At 37.1% G+C, this 14,896-nt stretch overlaps 4 protein-coding genes and 1 pseudogene across 4 annotated transcripts; 2 read left to right on the top strand and 3 right to left on the bottom strand.

Annotated features, from left to right (window-relative positions):
• Positions 1 to 3,227: 3,227 nt before the first annotated feature.
• On the top strand, positions 3,228 to 3,788 carry LOC148693793 (uncharacterized). Its single transcript, XM_088677873.1, has one exon. It carries the CDS (start codon positions 3,364 to 3,366, stop codon positions 3,673 to 3,675), a length of 312 nt encoding a protein of 103 aa, XP_088533999.1. The 5' UTR covers positions 3,228 to 3,363; the 3' UTR covers positions 3,676 to 3,788.
• Positions 3,789 to 4,033: 245 nt separating this feature from the next.
• Positions 4,034 to 6,817, bottom strand: LOC137729707 (uncharacterized). The gene is made up of 6 exons (XM_068468714.2): positions 6,613 to 6,817; positions 5,496 to 5,734; positions 5,216 to 5,392; positions 4,905 to 5,129; positions 4,656 to 4,784; positions 4,034 to 4,529 (listed from the first exon to the last, which is right to left on the bottom strand). The coding sequence occupies exons 2-6, from the start codon at positions 5,706 to 5,708 to the stop codon at positions 4,296 to 4,298; spliced, it is 978 nt and encodes a 325-aa protein (XP_068324815.2). The 5' UTR covers positions 5,709 to 5,734; positions 6,613 to 6,817; the 3' UTR covers positions 4,034 to 4,295.
• Positions 6,818 to 8,766: 1,949 nt separating this feature from the next.
• Positions 8,767 to 9,256, top strand: LOC148693792 (uncharacterized; annotated as a pseudogene).
• A 235-nt stretch (positions 9,257 to 9,491) lies between these two features.
• On the bottom strand, positions 9,492 to 12,130 carry LOC137729501 (uncharacterized). The gene is given in 7 exon segments (XM_068468463.2): positions 9,492 to 10,056; positions 10,186 to 10,314; positions 10,434 to 10,646; positions 10,648 to 10,659; positions 10,747 to 10,923; positions 11,027 to 11,265; positions 11,972 to 12,130. Coding segments are annotated over 6 exon segments (978 nt in total). The 5' UTR covers positions 11,240 to 11,265; positions 11,972 to 12,130; the 3' UTR covers positions 9,492 to 9,822.
• Positions 12,131 to 13,012: 882 nt separating this feature from the next.
• LOC137730174 (heavy metal-associated isoprenylated plant protein 47) lies at positions 13,013 to 14,896 on the bottom strand. Its single transcript, XM_068469236.2, has 3 exons — positions 14,742 to 14,896; positions 14,508 to 14,583; positions 13,013 to 13,357 (listed from the first exon to the last, which is right to left on the bottom strand). Exons 1-3 carry the CDS (start codon positions 14,841 to 14,843, stop codon positions 13,218 to 13,220), a joined length of 318 nt encoding a protein of 105 aa, XP_068325337.2. The 5' UTR covers positions 14,844 to 14,896; the 3' UTR covers positions 13,013 to 13,217.

The raw sequence follows: 14,896 nt of genomic DNA, 5'->3' as shown, positions 1-14,896 counted from the left end.
ATCTTGAAGGTTGATGGATGAGCAGATCTTCAAGGGCTTTTGGGCTTAGTCTTGAAGAACGATTGGATGTGTGGATTTGTTTGTGTTGTTGATCCAAGGGGCCGTTGGGGCTTGATCTTAGGATGAACGATGAACACTTTCTTCAAGGGCCGTCGGGGCTTGATCTTGAATAATGGTTGTGTGGATTTCTTCAAGGGCTTTTGGGCTTGATCTTGAAGGTTGATGGATGAGCGGATCTTCAAGGGCTTTTGGGCTTAATCTTGAAGAACGATTGGATGTGTGGATTTGTTGAGGTTGTTGATCCAAAGGGCCGTTGGGGCTTGATCTTAGGATGAACAGTTGATGAACAATGAACACTTTCTTCAAGGGGCCGTCGGGGCTTGATCTTGAGTTGGTGGGAGTTCTTCAAGGGCCGTTGGGGCTTGATCTTGAAGGAGGATTTGACGAAGAACGAAGAGTGCTTTCTTGATCCTTCGGAATTCTTGGGAATTTGGATGCTTGAGAGCTTTGGAGTTTCAAAGCTTCAAGGATTTGGGGAATTCTCTTCCAATTTGGGAGTAGAGAAATGTATTTGTGAATTCCTTGATCTTTTGGATGAACGGATGATGAATGATGAATGATGAACACTTTCTTCAAGGGGCCGTCGGGGCTTGATCTTGAGTTGGTGGGAGTTCTTCAAGGGCCGTTGGGGCTTGATCTTGAAGGAGGATTTGACGAAGAACGAAGATTGCTTTCTTGATCCTTCGGGATTTTCTTGAGAGCTTTAGAGCTTTAAGGCTTCAAGGTTTTGGTCCCCCCCTTGTGGGGAGTATTCTCTTCCATTTTGGGAGTAGAGAAATGTATTTGTGAATTCCTTGATGCTTGATACCTTGATGGAGAAGCCTATTTATAGGCTTTGAGAATGAATCACCACCACAAAATATTTTTTTCCTTTCCAAGCACCATTGCCTAATTTTCCCACTTAATGCAATATTGAAATTGAAGTGGTGTAACTTATGGCCTAATTTCCCACTTAATACCATTTTAAACTTGAAGTGGTGTAACTTATGGCCTAATTTCCCACTTAATGCAATATTGAAATTGAAGTGGTGTAACTTATGGCCTAATTTCCCACTTAATACCATTTTAAACTTGAAGTGGTCTAACTTATGGCCTAATTTCCCACTTAACACCATTTCAAACTTGAAATGTGTATGCTTTGTCATTGCCCAAATGAGAAAAACTTGTTTTGATCCGTAATGGATTGAAGTGTGTTTGCCTTGTCATTGCCCAAAATGAGAAGAAAAACTTGTTTAATCCTTCAAGGGTATTTCTTCCTATTTTGTTGAGTCACACGCCATGTGTACAATTTGTACAACACGTGGCGTATGTCATGTATGCCTTGACACGTCAAAACTTTAATGCATTGGTGAACATTTTTTTTTTTACTGAAATTTCGATGTCTACAGTTGTATTGTAAATGTGAATAATAATAGTTTATAGAAAAATGCTAGGAAAACTCTCTTAAAAGTGAAACTCTTTATGTTTTTTTGCACACTATGTTATAATATTGGCACATAACTGTCACATCCCGGCCCGGGGCGGATCACTTTCCGGGCCCGCTCCGTCACCGTAGCACGATATTGTCCGCTTTGGGCTTACCATTCCCTCACGGTTTTGTTTTTGGGAACTCACGAGCAACTTCCCAGTGGGTCACCCATCATGGGATTGTTGTAGCCCCCTTCTCGCTTAACTTCGGAGTTCCTACGGAACCCGAAGCCAGTGAGCTCCCAAAAGGCCTCGTGTTAGGTAGGGATGGGAATATACATTTAAGGATCACTCCCCTGGGCGATGTGGGATGTCACAATCCACCCCCTTAGGGGCCCGACGTCCTCGTCGGCACATTTCCGGCCAGGGATTGGCTCTGATACCAATTGTCACATCCCGGCCCGGGGCGGATCACTTCCCGGGCCCGCTCCACCACCGTAGCACGATATTGTCCGCTTTGGGCTTACCATTCCCTCACGGTTTTGTTTTTGGGAACTCACGAGCAACTTCCCAGTGGGTCACCCATCATGGGATTGCTCTAGCCTCCTTCTCGCTTAACTTCGGAGTTCCTACGGAACCCGAAGCCAGTGAGCTCCCAAAAGGCCTCGTGTTAGGTAGGGATGGGAATATACATTTAAGGATCACTCCCCTGGGCGATGTGGGATGTCACAATCCACCCCCTTAAGGGCCCGACGTCCTCGTCGGCACATTTCCGGGCAGGGATTGGCTCTGATACCAATTGTCACATCCCGGCCCGGGGCGGATCACTTCCCGGGCCCGCTCCACCACCGTAGCACGATATTGTCCGCTTTGGGCTTACCATTCCCTCACGGTTTTATTTTTGGGAACTCACGAGCAACTTCCCAGTGGGTCACCCATCATGGGATTGCTCTAGCCTCCTTCTCGCTTAACTTCGGAGTTCCTACGGAACCCGAAGCCAGTGAGCTCCCAAAAGGCCTCGTGTTAGGTAGGGATGGGAATATACATTTAAGGATCACTCCCCTAGGCGATGTGAGATGTCACATAACTTAATGTTAAACAGTGACGTGAGAGAGCCTCCTTAGTGTTGTTATAGTATATAATGGAGAAAAAATTGTGGTCAATGATGAGGTCAACCGCACAAAATCGTAGACTTTTTTGAATTTTGTCACACCCCATGAAAAAGTTTTCTTAATGCGGTGGCCCACCCAATATTCACCCTTTTGGTGAAGCTCTAAGTCCCACAAGGTTGAATTTTCTCTACCATCCTCCATTTTACATGCTAAATCTAAATTATCTCCATTTTTGCATATTATTTCTTGAAACATTCGCATTAAATTTTGTTTTTGGTCCTTCTTACCCTATTAAGTGAAGCGTGCCGCCGCTTAGTATTGTAATATAACGATATTCTACTTCACTTGTAAATGAGAGATTTTAGATTTGATTATCGTAAAAAAAGTTCAAATTATAAATAATCTACTCCTCCACTCTCTTAGTGTAAATAATATCATTAATTTAAAAAATAACAAGTGTCATTTATTATTATAAAAACAAAACGTTTAATGTTTTTGGTTAAGAATTAATAATGAAAAATATAAGAAAATAACACGTATCGTTTAAGAAAAAATAAAAAAATCGAAATACAAAGTTTAGTGTAAAGGTTGCTAATAATTCTATTTGTAATTTGGGTTTTGTTTCCAGTTTGGCCCAAACACAACTTGGAAGAGATTAAAACAAACAGCCCACTGGGCCAAATTCTCCATTCGAATCGCTGACGTGGCACAATTTCCGTAAGCACAGCTCAAAACGCAGGAGGCAGAAGGGGAGAAGACGACCGAAAAACGAATTTAACGAACGATGTCAGAACCGCAGCTGCCGACAACGATGGCAAATTTGGGCGAGTGCAATCGGCTGCAGAGCGCGCTAACGGATTGCCACAAGCGGATCAGCCCGGGTCGGGGTCGGGAGGCGGCGTGCCGACACCTGAACCGCGGATTGGCGGAGTGCTTGGTGTCGGTGGCGTGCCCGGACGAGTGGGAAGCGGTTCGAAGCCTGTGCGGGAGTAGCGGAACGGGGTTGAAGCGGAGTCAGTGCCAGGAGGCTCAGCTGTTGCTCTCGATCTGCCTCTCATCGCACCAACACCGCCTCAACTCAAATGCTGATCAATGAATAATGTTTAATTAATTATTCGTTTGTAATTAGAATGCTAATTAGAAAAAGAGAAAATATGTAATTTTGTTGGATTAAGCGGAAGATGTGAAGAATGAATAATGTTTAATTAATTATTCGTTTGTAATTAGAATGCTAATTAGAAAATATGTAATTTCGTTGGATTAAGCGGAAGACGTTCTTCGCATCAAACTTTTGTAATGATTATACAATCAACATATTTTTTGCTACCAGTCTCGTCTCGTCTGAGTAGTCAATAATACGAGAAGAATTATACAAACAGGAAACATTTAAGGTGATGGTATTCCAAACCTATCATACCTCACTACGTGTCAACCTTTCAGTGTCACATGATCAGTTTGAAACGCCAACGTCATTAACTTAGGAGAGAATTATTAACTAAGTGATTACATGGACTTATCACTCGTGGCCATCGCATGATAAACGACACTCTTTCAAAGTACCAGCTGATCTCAAAGATCTGAGTAATAGTTTAACAACATAATATGTCACACGACAATACACGATCTGATAAACGAGCTTTACAGACACAACAAAGACGCACAAACTCAATTCGCAAATTATACGTCGTTTGATTTATGATCGGTAGTGTGTAAAACCTAAGTCGAAAACCTGTTTCTGTCATGAGGCGAAGAGTAGTCGATATCTGGCCCGCTAGGAATTATTCCGAATGGATTGATAGACGGATGGCTTCCGTAGTAGTGCCGCTTTATGTGATCCATGTTAACTGTGCTGCTCATCCCCGGAACCTGGAAAATGTCTTTGGTGTAGTTGAACAAATTCGGGTATTCTCGTAGTACTTTCTTGTTGCACTTGAAGTGGACTACGTAAACCTGTCATCAACGATAAAAAAACTAGCATGGTTCTTGGTTCTCTTCATATTATAGATCGAAAACCATTAAATTGGCAGAATTTTCTGACAAAAAACAAATCTTGCTTGAGGAGTCAAAAAACAGTACCTCGTCGAATCTTATAAGAGTGACAAACAACCGAATATCTGCTTCAGACAATGTGTTCCCGCACAGGTATCGTTGCTTGCTAAGTATCTCCTCACATTTATCCAAAGCTTCGTACAATTGTTTCACAGCCTGAGAAAGTGCGAAGAGAAAGATTAACCAATGTGTTAGAGATAGCACAAATGGTCCTTAAAGAGAACGTAAACTCCAGAACCTACACAGTCGAAACTAATTACAGCTTCAAAAACATACCTCATCATAAGGCTCTTGCTTCCTCGCAAACCCGCATTTATAGACACCGTTGTTTATCTTGTCATATATCCATTCATTTGTCTGATCAATTTGGGATTGCAAGTGAGGAGGATATAAGTCCAAAGACGCATTTTCAGCTATATCGTTGAATTCAGTATTGAACATGCGAATAATCTCCCCGCTCTCATTACTCACAATTGTTTTGAGTTTTTTATCCCATAGAACCTACCAAAAGTAAAATGATCAGTCATTTGGTATCAGATAGTCAACGAAAGAAAAATGAAAAGGCCACTTAATATGAGTGAACATACTGGAACTGTGTACTTTCCAGTATACTGTGTGCTTGCAAGCTCGTAAAGTTCTCTAATGCTTTTTGCTCCATTCAAAGGGTCAGGTTCAGCTCCCGCTAGCTCTGTTTCGGAAGCAGGAAAAACCCACCCCATATGTTCATCACTTTCTTTTGTCCTTTCCCATATCGGTTTGACTGACTAAGTGACGCAAAACAATCAAACAATCAAACAAACAGATAAGATTAGTTTGGCACTTAGAAAGTGAATCTAGTAAGTAAAGATCTAATATACAGTGCTATACCGTAAAGCTGATGGCTTTATCGAGTCCTTTTATGTTCAAGTATGCAAGGCACCTGGAAGCCCAAGGGCAAGCATATGATACATACAGATGATATCTTCCAGCTTCTGCCGGAAATTGAGAATTCGGGTCCCGCGAAATGAAGTTACGAAATACAGAAGCAGTTCTCACAAATGCACCTGATAGTGAGGTCTCGTCTAGTGCAGATCGAGCCATTTGATTGTGTGCTGAAGAATGAATACCTGCAGAAATTAGCACATCTAAGATTTTATCCAATTGTTGAAATAGCACATCTAAGAAACCTTGTGTATATTAAGATGATAATGCAAATATTGAAGCTTCATACAGCCACACGCAAACAAACCCGCGGGATTGGATTTGAAATCAAAGGAAACCTGAATTGATTGAAAAGATTTCTGTTCAAAAAAACTTTGCATCATTATCTGCAATTCAGCTAGAACCAGATACACCTAGAAATATCAAACCCTTGATTACAACTGACGAAACTTTTCGCTAAAATCTGAGTAATGGGCAGTTAGTTGGATGAAACTAAATGGACAATCTTTTTTGGGGTGTGATATTCACACACCCTTTTTTACTTCTCACACACCTTTTTAATTTTTGGCTGTTGGATCAGATGAATTGAATAAGACCAAAGTACATAAATTAATAAGAGGTGTGTGAAAAGTAAAAAGGGATGTGTGGATAGCACATCCACACATCCCTCTTTTTTTCTGGGTAGTTAACCGATAATCGATTCAACATTTTTAAGATTCTTACAAAATGGATTACTGTTTTTGGAAAATTCTCCAGACTGTTTTTGAAAGGTTCCCCAACCACCCCAATTCATTGTTTTCCACGGCAGTGTGATTCAAAAATTCACAACCACCAAATGCATCAAATTAAGAGAAGAACAAGACAACTTAAGAGTAATAATCAATCATCAAACTAGCAATTAAAACGAAGATAATATGAATTAATCCAGCAGAAGCAAAAGGAAATATGAATTGCAAAGGCAGCAGAATAACAAAATTAAAACTTTTAAAGGAAAATTCAGCAGCTTTGTATGCGAAAATTGAAAACAGAGCAAACTAAATGAAGACTTAAATTAAATTGTTACCTTGAAGGCTTGAAGGGGATCTGAGGGAGAGACTCGGAGAGAGAGAGAGCGAGAGAGAGAGAGAGAGAGAGAGGTGAGCTCTGCGTCCGACCAACCAGATCTGAATGGTAACAATAAACAAATAGAAAAAGAAAAGTCTGAAAACGAGGAAAAGATCATCATCAGTTACGTCATCTTGTTTGGATGAATAGGGAGTGCTTCTAAAATAATTGAAAATGGTTTTGGTAAAAATGTTTTTAAAATCAATCCTTAGTAAGAATCTAAGTGGATATTGAAAAAACATTTTAAGTACTTTATGTAAGAATAACATATTTGATGCTTCTTTCAAAAAGCACTTAAGTGCTTTTAGAACCCAAAATCAATTACATCAAAAACGTTTTCAATCATTTTAAAAGCAACTCCAAACGAGCACTTAATTAGCAATTTATCCAAAAGTAATTGTGGTTGTGGATCATATTCTTGTTCAAATTTAGTTACAGTCCGAATACCTTTTGTCTTTTATGAAATTTCAGTTTTGAGTTACTTGTATCGAGTTAAGTGATTCTTCTTATTAATAATTGTTGCTCATAATATTTGAATTCAAGATCTTCTTAACAAAGTGAAGATGCAGCTAAACCAAATGAATTATGTATTATTTTAGTCTTTACTAGAAGACCCCACATTCTCCAAAACAGGGACAAGGCAGGGAATTTTCAACTTTCTATAATAAACTAGTACTCACCACTTATCATCTTCTCCCTTGTGAGGTTCAATTCAGTAACACCGTCGGCCCAAATACATCTTAGATTTTCAATCACATATAAAATACATTTCAATCATGATATATAGTTAAACATGTTTAATTAATATATAGAATCTCAATCACATATAAAATAGAGGGGTATTCTGTTTCACTTGTAAGTAAGATTTTAAATTTGATTATCGTAAAAAGAGTTCAAATTGTAGCTAATCTACTCCTCCACTCTCTTAGTGTAAATAATATCATTAATTAAAAAAATGACACGTTTCATTTTTTATTATAAAAACAAAACGTTTAATGTTTTTGGTTAAGAATTACCAAGGAAAATGTAAGAAAATAACACGTATTGTTTAAGAAAAAATAAAAAAGTCCAAATGCAAAGTTTAGTACAAAAGGTTGCTAATAATTCTGTTTGTAAATTGGGTTTTGTTTCCAGTTCGGCCCAAACACAACTTGGAAGAGATTAAAACAAACAGCCCACTGGGCCAAATTCCCCATTCGAATTGCTGACGTGGCATGATTTCCGTAAGCTCAGCTCAAAACGCAGGAGGCATAAGGCTATCTCCAACCGAAGGGTCCAAAGGATTAGAGGGCCAAAAATAGTCCGAAAATCGTCTTCAACCGAGGGCTAGGTCAGAGGGCTCTGGAATCTGAGAGGGCCCCACAAAATCGGAGAGGGCTAGAGAGCTGGCCATTTTTTTTTTTGCTTATGTTAGATTTCCTGTCGGTTATAACCTACAGGAATACATTATATTACTAATATAAATAATACAAATGTATTCCTGTCGATTATAACCGATAGGAATTCTTTGAATATTTTTTTCTAAGAGTTTTTTTTTTTTTTTATTTACAAAAATTTTCCTATAACTTCTATTTTTCATATATTTTTTTTAAATTCTATTTTTTTCCTATAACTTTTATTTTACAAATTTGTTTCATATATTTTTTTTAAATTTCATTTCTTCATATAACTTCTATTTCACAAAATTTGTTTCATATTTTTTTTAATTCTATTTTTTTATAACCTCCTAAGCCATCATATAACATTAAATTAAATTAAGTAACATGAAACAACATTAAACAATATTAATGACATTAACCAATATAAAAATTATACAACATAAAAAAAAACATTCAACAACATAAAACTTAAACAACATTTAAGTTGTAGTTTTTAAATAATAAATTATGTTTGGCCCTATGGCCATTTGACCTTTAGTTGGAGACGGTTTTTTATAACAGGGCTAAAACGAGCCATCTGGCCCTTTGACCCTCGATTGGAGACGAAGACAAATATAATCCTGTACTGTTTATTAAAATATTAATATCTTGGAGTGCCGTGACTAAAACGAGCTAGTCATTGGTTGGAGATGGGCTAACGGGAGAAGACGAACGAAAAACGAATTTAACAAACGATGTCAGAACCGCAGCTGCCGAGAACGACGGGCAATTGAGCGAGTGCGATGGGCTGCAAAGCGCGTTATCGGATTTCCACAAGTGGATCGGGCCGGGTCGGGTCGAGAGGCGGCGTGCCGACACCTGAACAGGGGATTTGAGGAGTGCTTCGTGTCGGTGGCATGCCAGGACGAGTGGGAAGCGGTTCGGAGCCTGTGCGGGAGTGGTGGAACAGGGCTGAAGCGGAGTCAGTGCCAGGAGGCTCAGCTGTCGCTCTCGGTCTGCCTCTCATCGCACCAACACCGCCTCAGCTCAAATGTTGATCAATACAATAATATTTAAGTAATTATTGGTTTGTAATTAGAATGCTAAAAAGAGAAAATATGTAATTTTCTTGGGACGAGGATGCTCTCTTGAGCTCAGGATGAGGATCCTCCTGACCACGAAATCCGGACCATTCAATTTTAATCCAACGATTCTAAACCGAAGGTTCCTTAAAAAGTTATAATAATTGCAACCGTTGAATTAAAATTGAACGGCTGGAATTTCGTGATCAGGAAGATCCCCTTCCATTTTCTTGGATTAAGCCTTTTTTTTGTGTGCGCCGTTTTGAAGGAAGACATTCTTCACATCGAACTTTTCTAATGACGATACAATCAACATATTTTTGCTACCAGTCTCGTCTTGTTTTTTTACTTAAAAGGGGAAAAGTTATAAATCGGAGAAGTTAATAATACCAGAAGAATTATACGAAAGGGAATCATTTAAGCTGATAGTATTCCAAACCTTAACTTTTCAGTGTTGCATGATCAGTTTGAAACGCGGACGTCATTAACTTAGGAGAGGATTATTAACTAAGTGATTACATGGACTTATCACTCGTGGCCATCGCATGATAAACAACACTCTTTCAAAGCACCAGGCTGATCTCAAAGATCTGAGTAATAGTTTAACAATATAACATGTCACATGACGATAGACGGTCTGATAAACGAGCTTTACAGACACAACAAAGACGCACAAACTCAATTTGCAAATTATACGTCGTTCGATAAATGATCGGTAGTGTGTAAAACCTAAGTCGAAAACCTGTTTCTGTCATGAGGAGAAGAGTAGTCGATATCTGGCCCGCTAGGAATTATTCCGAATGGATTGATAGACGGATGGCTTCCGTAGTAGTGCCGCTTTATGTGATCCATGTTGACCGTGCTGCTCATCCCCGGAACCTGGAAAATGTCTTTGGTGTAGTTGAACAAATTCGGGTATTCTCGTAGTACTTTCTTGTTGCACTTGAAGTGGACTACGTAAACCTGTCATCAATGACAAAAAAAAAACTAGCATGGCTCTTGGTTCTCTTCATATTATAGATCGAAAAACATTAAATAGGCGGAATTTTCTGACAAAAAACAAATCTTGCTTGAGGAGTCAAAAAACAGTACCTCGTCGAATCTTATAAGAGTGACAAACAACCGAATATCTGCTTCAGACAATGTGTTCCCGCACAGGTATCGTTGCTTGCTAAGTATCTCCTCACATTTATCCAAAGCTTCGTACAATTGTTTCACAGCCTGAGAAAGTGGAAGAGAAAGATTAACCAATGTGTTTGAGATAGCACAAATGGTCCTTAAAGAGAACGTAAACTCCAGAACCTACACAGTCGAAACTAATTACAGCTTCAAAAACATACCTCGTCATAAGGCTCTTGCTTCCTTGCAAACCCGCATTTATAGACACCGTTGTTTATCTTGTCATATATCCACTCATTTGTCTGATCAATTTGGGATTGCAAGTGAGGAGGATATAAGTCCAAAGACGCATTTTCAGCTATATCGTTGAATTCAGTATTGAACATGCGAATAATCTCCCCGCTCTAATTACTCACAATTGTTTTGAGTTTTTTTATCCCATAGAACCTACCAAAAGTAAAATGATCAGTCATTTGGTATCAGATAGTCAACGAAAAAAAAAAAGAAAAGGCCACTTAATATGAGTGAACATACTGGAACTGTGTACTTTCCAGTATACTGTATGCTTGCAAGCTCGTAAAGTTCTCTAATGCTTTTTGCTCCATTCAAAGGGTCAGGTTCAGCTCCCGCTAGCTCTGTTTCAGAAGCAGGAAAAACCCACCCCATATGTTCATCACTTTCTTTTGTCCTTTCCCATATCGGTTTGACTGACTAAGTGACGCAAAACAAGCAAACAATCAAACAAACAGATAAGATTAATTTGGCACTTAGAAAGTGAATCTAGTAAGTAACGATTTAATATACAGTACTATACCGTAAAGCTGATGGCTTTATCGAGTCCTTTTATGTTCAAGTATGCGAGGCACCAGGAAGCCCAAGGGCAAGCATACGATACATACAGATGATATCTTCCAGCTTCTGCCGGAAATTGCGAATTCGGGTCCTGCGAAATGAAGTTACGAAATACAGAAGCAGTTCTCACAAATGCACCTGATAGTGAGGTCTCGTCTAGTGCAGATCGAGCCATTTGATTGCGTGCTGAAGAATGAATACCTGCAGAAATTGGCACATCTAAGATTTTATCCAATTGTTGAAGTAGCACACCTAAGAAACGTTGTTTACATTAAGATGATAATGCAAATATTGAAGCTTCATACAGCCACACGCAAACAAACCCGCGGGATTGGATTCGAAATCAAAGGAAACCTGAATGGATTGAAAAGATTTCTGTTTAAAGAAACTTTACATCATTATCTGCAATTCAGCTAGATCCAGATACACCTAGAAATTTCAAACCCTTGCTTACAACTGATACGAAAATTTTCGCTAAAATCTGAGTAATGGGCAGTTAGTTGGATGAAACTAAATGGACAATCTTTTTTCTGGGTAGTTAACCGATAATCAATTCGACATTTTTTAGATTCTTACTAAATGGATTACTGTTTTTGGAAAGTTCTCTAGACTGTTTTCCCCAACCACCCCAATTCATTGTTTTCCACTGCAGTGTGATTCAAAAATTCACAACCACCAAATGCATCAAATTAAGAGAAGAACAAGAAAACTTAAGAGTAATAATCAATCATCAAACTAGCAATTAAAACGAAGACAATATGAATTAATCCAGCAGAAGCAAAAGGAAATATGAATTGCAAAGGCAGCATAATAACAAAATTAAAACTTTTAAAGGAAAATTCAGCAGCTTTGTATGCGAAAATTGAAAACAGAGCAAACTAAATGAAAACTTAGATTAAATTTTTACCTTGAAGGCTTGAAGGGGATCTGTGGGAGAGACTTGGAGAGAGAGAGAGAGTGGTGATGTAGTGCTGTTGGTGAGCTCTGCGTCCGACCAACCAGAAAAAGAAAAGTCTGAAAACGAGGAAAAGATCATCATCAGTCACGTCATCTTGTTTGGATGAAGAATGATCGAGATCACGACTTATTTGAAAGTGCTTCTAAAATGACTGAAAATGGTTTTGATGAAAATGTTTTTAAAACCAATCATTAGTAAAAATCTAAGTGGATCTTAAAACAACACTTTAAGTGTCACATCTCAGCCCGAGCCCCCACCACAAGCTTGGCTCGACTTTACATAAAAACTTTCCAGTAGGTCGCCCATCACCTATCATGGGATTGCTCTCGCGCGGACTTACTTAACTTCGGAGTTTCTATGGAACCCGAAGCCAATGAGCTCCTAAAAGACTTTGTGTTAGGTAAAGATGAGAATATACTTATAAAGCTTATATAATACACTCCCATGTGGGATCTTACATTAAGTACTTCATGCAGAAGAACATATCTGATGTTTCTTTCAAAAAGCACTTATGTGCTTTTAGAATCCAAAATTAATTACATCAAAAATGTTTTCAATAATTTTAAAAGCACCTCTAAATAAACCCTTAATTAGCCGTTTACCAAAAAGTAATTGTGGTTGTGATCATATTCTTGTTCAAATTTAGTTACAGTCCAACTACCTTTTATCTTTTATGAAATTTCAATTTTGAATTACTTGTATCAAGTTAAGTCATTCTTCTTATTAACATTTGTCGCTCATAATATTTGAATTCAAGAGCTCCTTAACAAAGTGAAGACTGAACCAAATGAATTATATATTATTTGAGTCTTAAGTAGAAGACCCCACATTCTCCAAAACAAGGACAAGGTAGGGAATTTACAACTTTCCATGATAAACTAGTACTCACTACTCATCATCTTCTCTCTTGTAAGGTTCAATTCAATAACACCACCTACCAAATACATCTTAGATTTTCAATCACATATAAAATATATTTCAATCATGATATCTAGTTAAACATGTTTAATTAATATATAGAATCTCAATCGCATATAAAATACATCTCAATGTCATACCACATGTATGAAGTACTTAATTAAATTAACGAGTAATTTATAATGTATATGGATATTAATTGATCATCATCAGGTAGCTTAATTAATTTGCAGCGAGATAGGACGTCCTAGGTAGGCAATCTTGGATGATCACTTATTCACTTGACTTCTGCGACAGTGAGAATGTCGGCGGCCTTGAATTTCTTCCGTAAGTTCTTGGCCAACTTAAAGGCGTCCACTCTGTCCCCAATCACCACCACTCTGTCATTTTCCTCTCCCAACGCCACAGAACTCACACCTGCATATTGCATGTATCCATGATCAATCCCATGTCATGTCAATAATAGTATTATTAATCACAATAAATTAAGGAATACTTTGGATGCGGTCCTTAATTATGAATATTCTTTGATTGAAACCTTGTTGGTTTTTAATTTTTGATCAAGATTCCTGAAATCAATGTGATAATTTATTTCTATGTACGTTACTATATTTTTTAAATTAAAAATTAGAAATTTTAGTTGTTTATATAAATGAGATTTTAAATAAAAAACCATAATTTGTGGGATTAAAAATATTAAAATATAAATATACTATTGTGTGTGTTTATATATGTATAAACATGGGTACATTCATCAAAATTAACCAAAAAAATTATTGTATCAAAACATGAGTACATTCTTGAAAATAAAAAAATAAAATAAAATAAAAGATATTAGGCTTAATAACATTAGTAAATTTCTTCGATTAAACTTGACATGGATACATTTTAAAATCAAAGAAAAAAGAATGTACCCATATAAGTTTAAAAATGGATTAAAAAAATTGAATAGATTTTATATAAAAAAGGGTACATTTTACATATAACAAAATAAAAAGTTTTACATGAATAGGTACATATAATTAGCATGGGTACCTTTAGCAAAAATAAAAAGTACAAATAAAAAAAAAATATAGGTACAAATACTAATAAACTTTAAAAAATATGGGCACAAAAAGAAATTAATATATGGGGACAAATTAAAACTGAAAAGAAAATTGGTACAAATTAAAAAAGAATTACAAATTAAAAATGGGTACAAACTAAAACTAAAAATATATGATAAAAAATTTAGTCATAAATATAAATATACTAATTGTAACATTTTTAACATTAAATGATTATATTTAGAAATAAAAATATATTTTACTATTGAAATAATTAATAATGTTAGTAATACCCAAGGACCTTGATCAAAAAATGAAAAGGAATAGGATTTTAATTAATGGAATAACAAAAGGAAGGATGAGAACCTAATTTCTCCATAAATTAATATAATCTCAGTTAATTAATTTCACAATTTAATATCCTATGAAACCGGATGTTCTTCAGCTAATTTAGTAAAACCGCATATAATTAATATAATCAGTAAATGAAAGTGATGGGCTGCCGGAGCAAACATAAATACCTTCTACTGTAGCAGCAATTTTGAGCGCCTTCGTTTGGCATTTCCGGCAATTCATCGATACCTTCATCACAATCTTCTGCAAAAAACAAAAACAAATCGATTGGGTTATGTAATTGGGGGAGGGAAGGCCGCTGAGATATAATTTATGTATATATATAGCTATAAATGTAATTTATATATTATAGGAAGAAACTCTTCTTTAAATTAAGTGACGGTGATGATTAATCTATAGACCTTCATTTTGCTCGAGTCTTTGCCCAGACTTATACCGATACTCGGCGATCTGCAAGAGCCAAGGCCAAATTTGCCAGAGACAATAATATTACGTTCATGCATGTATTTTTATACTATAAATTAATAGAATAGATGTCAGCAGTAGTTTGGTGTGA

The sequence above is a fragment of the Pyrus communis genome, chromosome 10 (assembly GCF_041283825.1).
Source record: "Pyrus communis isolate YQ-2024b chromosome 10, ASM4128382v1, whole genome shotgun sequence".
NCBI classification, from domain to species: domain Eukaryota; kingdom Viridiplantae; phylum Streptophyta; class Magnoliopsida; order Rosales; family Rosaceae; genus Pyrus; species Pyrus communis.
The sequence above is the reverse complement of the archived record's forward strand: the minus strand, read 5'-3'. Positions and strand labels throughout refer to the sequence as shown.

Bases quoted from the DNA above. Each gene is read 5' to 3' on its own strand.
- LOC148693793 (XM_088677873.1), top strand. From the start codon at position 3,364: ATGTCAGAACCGCAGCTGCCGACAACGATGGCAAATTTGGGCGAGTGC.
- LOC137729707 (XM_068468714.2), bottom strand. From the start codon at position 5,708: ATGGCTCGATCTGCACTAGACGAGACCTCACTATCAGGTGCATTTGTG. The intron at 4,785-4,904 runs GTATGTTTTTGA...GCACTTTCTCAG, and splicing joins AGCAAGAGCCTTATGATGAG to GCTGTGAAACAATTGTACGA. The intron at 4,530-4,655 runs GTACTGTTTTTT...CGTTGATGACAG, and splicing joins CTCTTATAAGATTCGACGAG to GTTTACGTAGTCCACTTCAA.
- LOC137730174 (XM_068469236.2), bottom strand. From the start codon at position 14,843: ATGCATGAACGTAATATTATTGTCTCTGGCAAATTTGGCCTTGGCTCT. The intron at 14,584-14,741 runs GTCTATAGATTA...TGTTTTTTGCAG, and splicing joins AAGACTCGAGCAAAATGAAG to AAGATTGTGATGAAGGTATC. The intron at 13,358-14,507 runs GTATTTATGTTT...TGCAATATGCAG, and splicing joins AATTGCTGCTACAGTAGAAG to GTGTGAGTTCTGTGGCGTTG.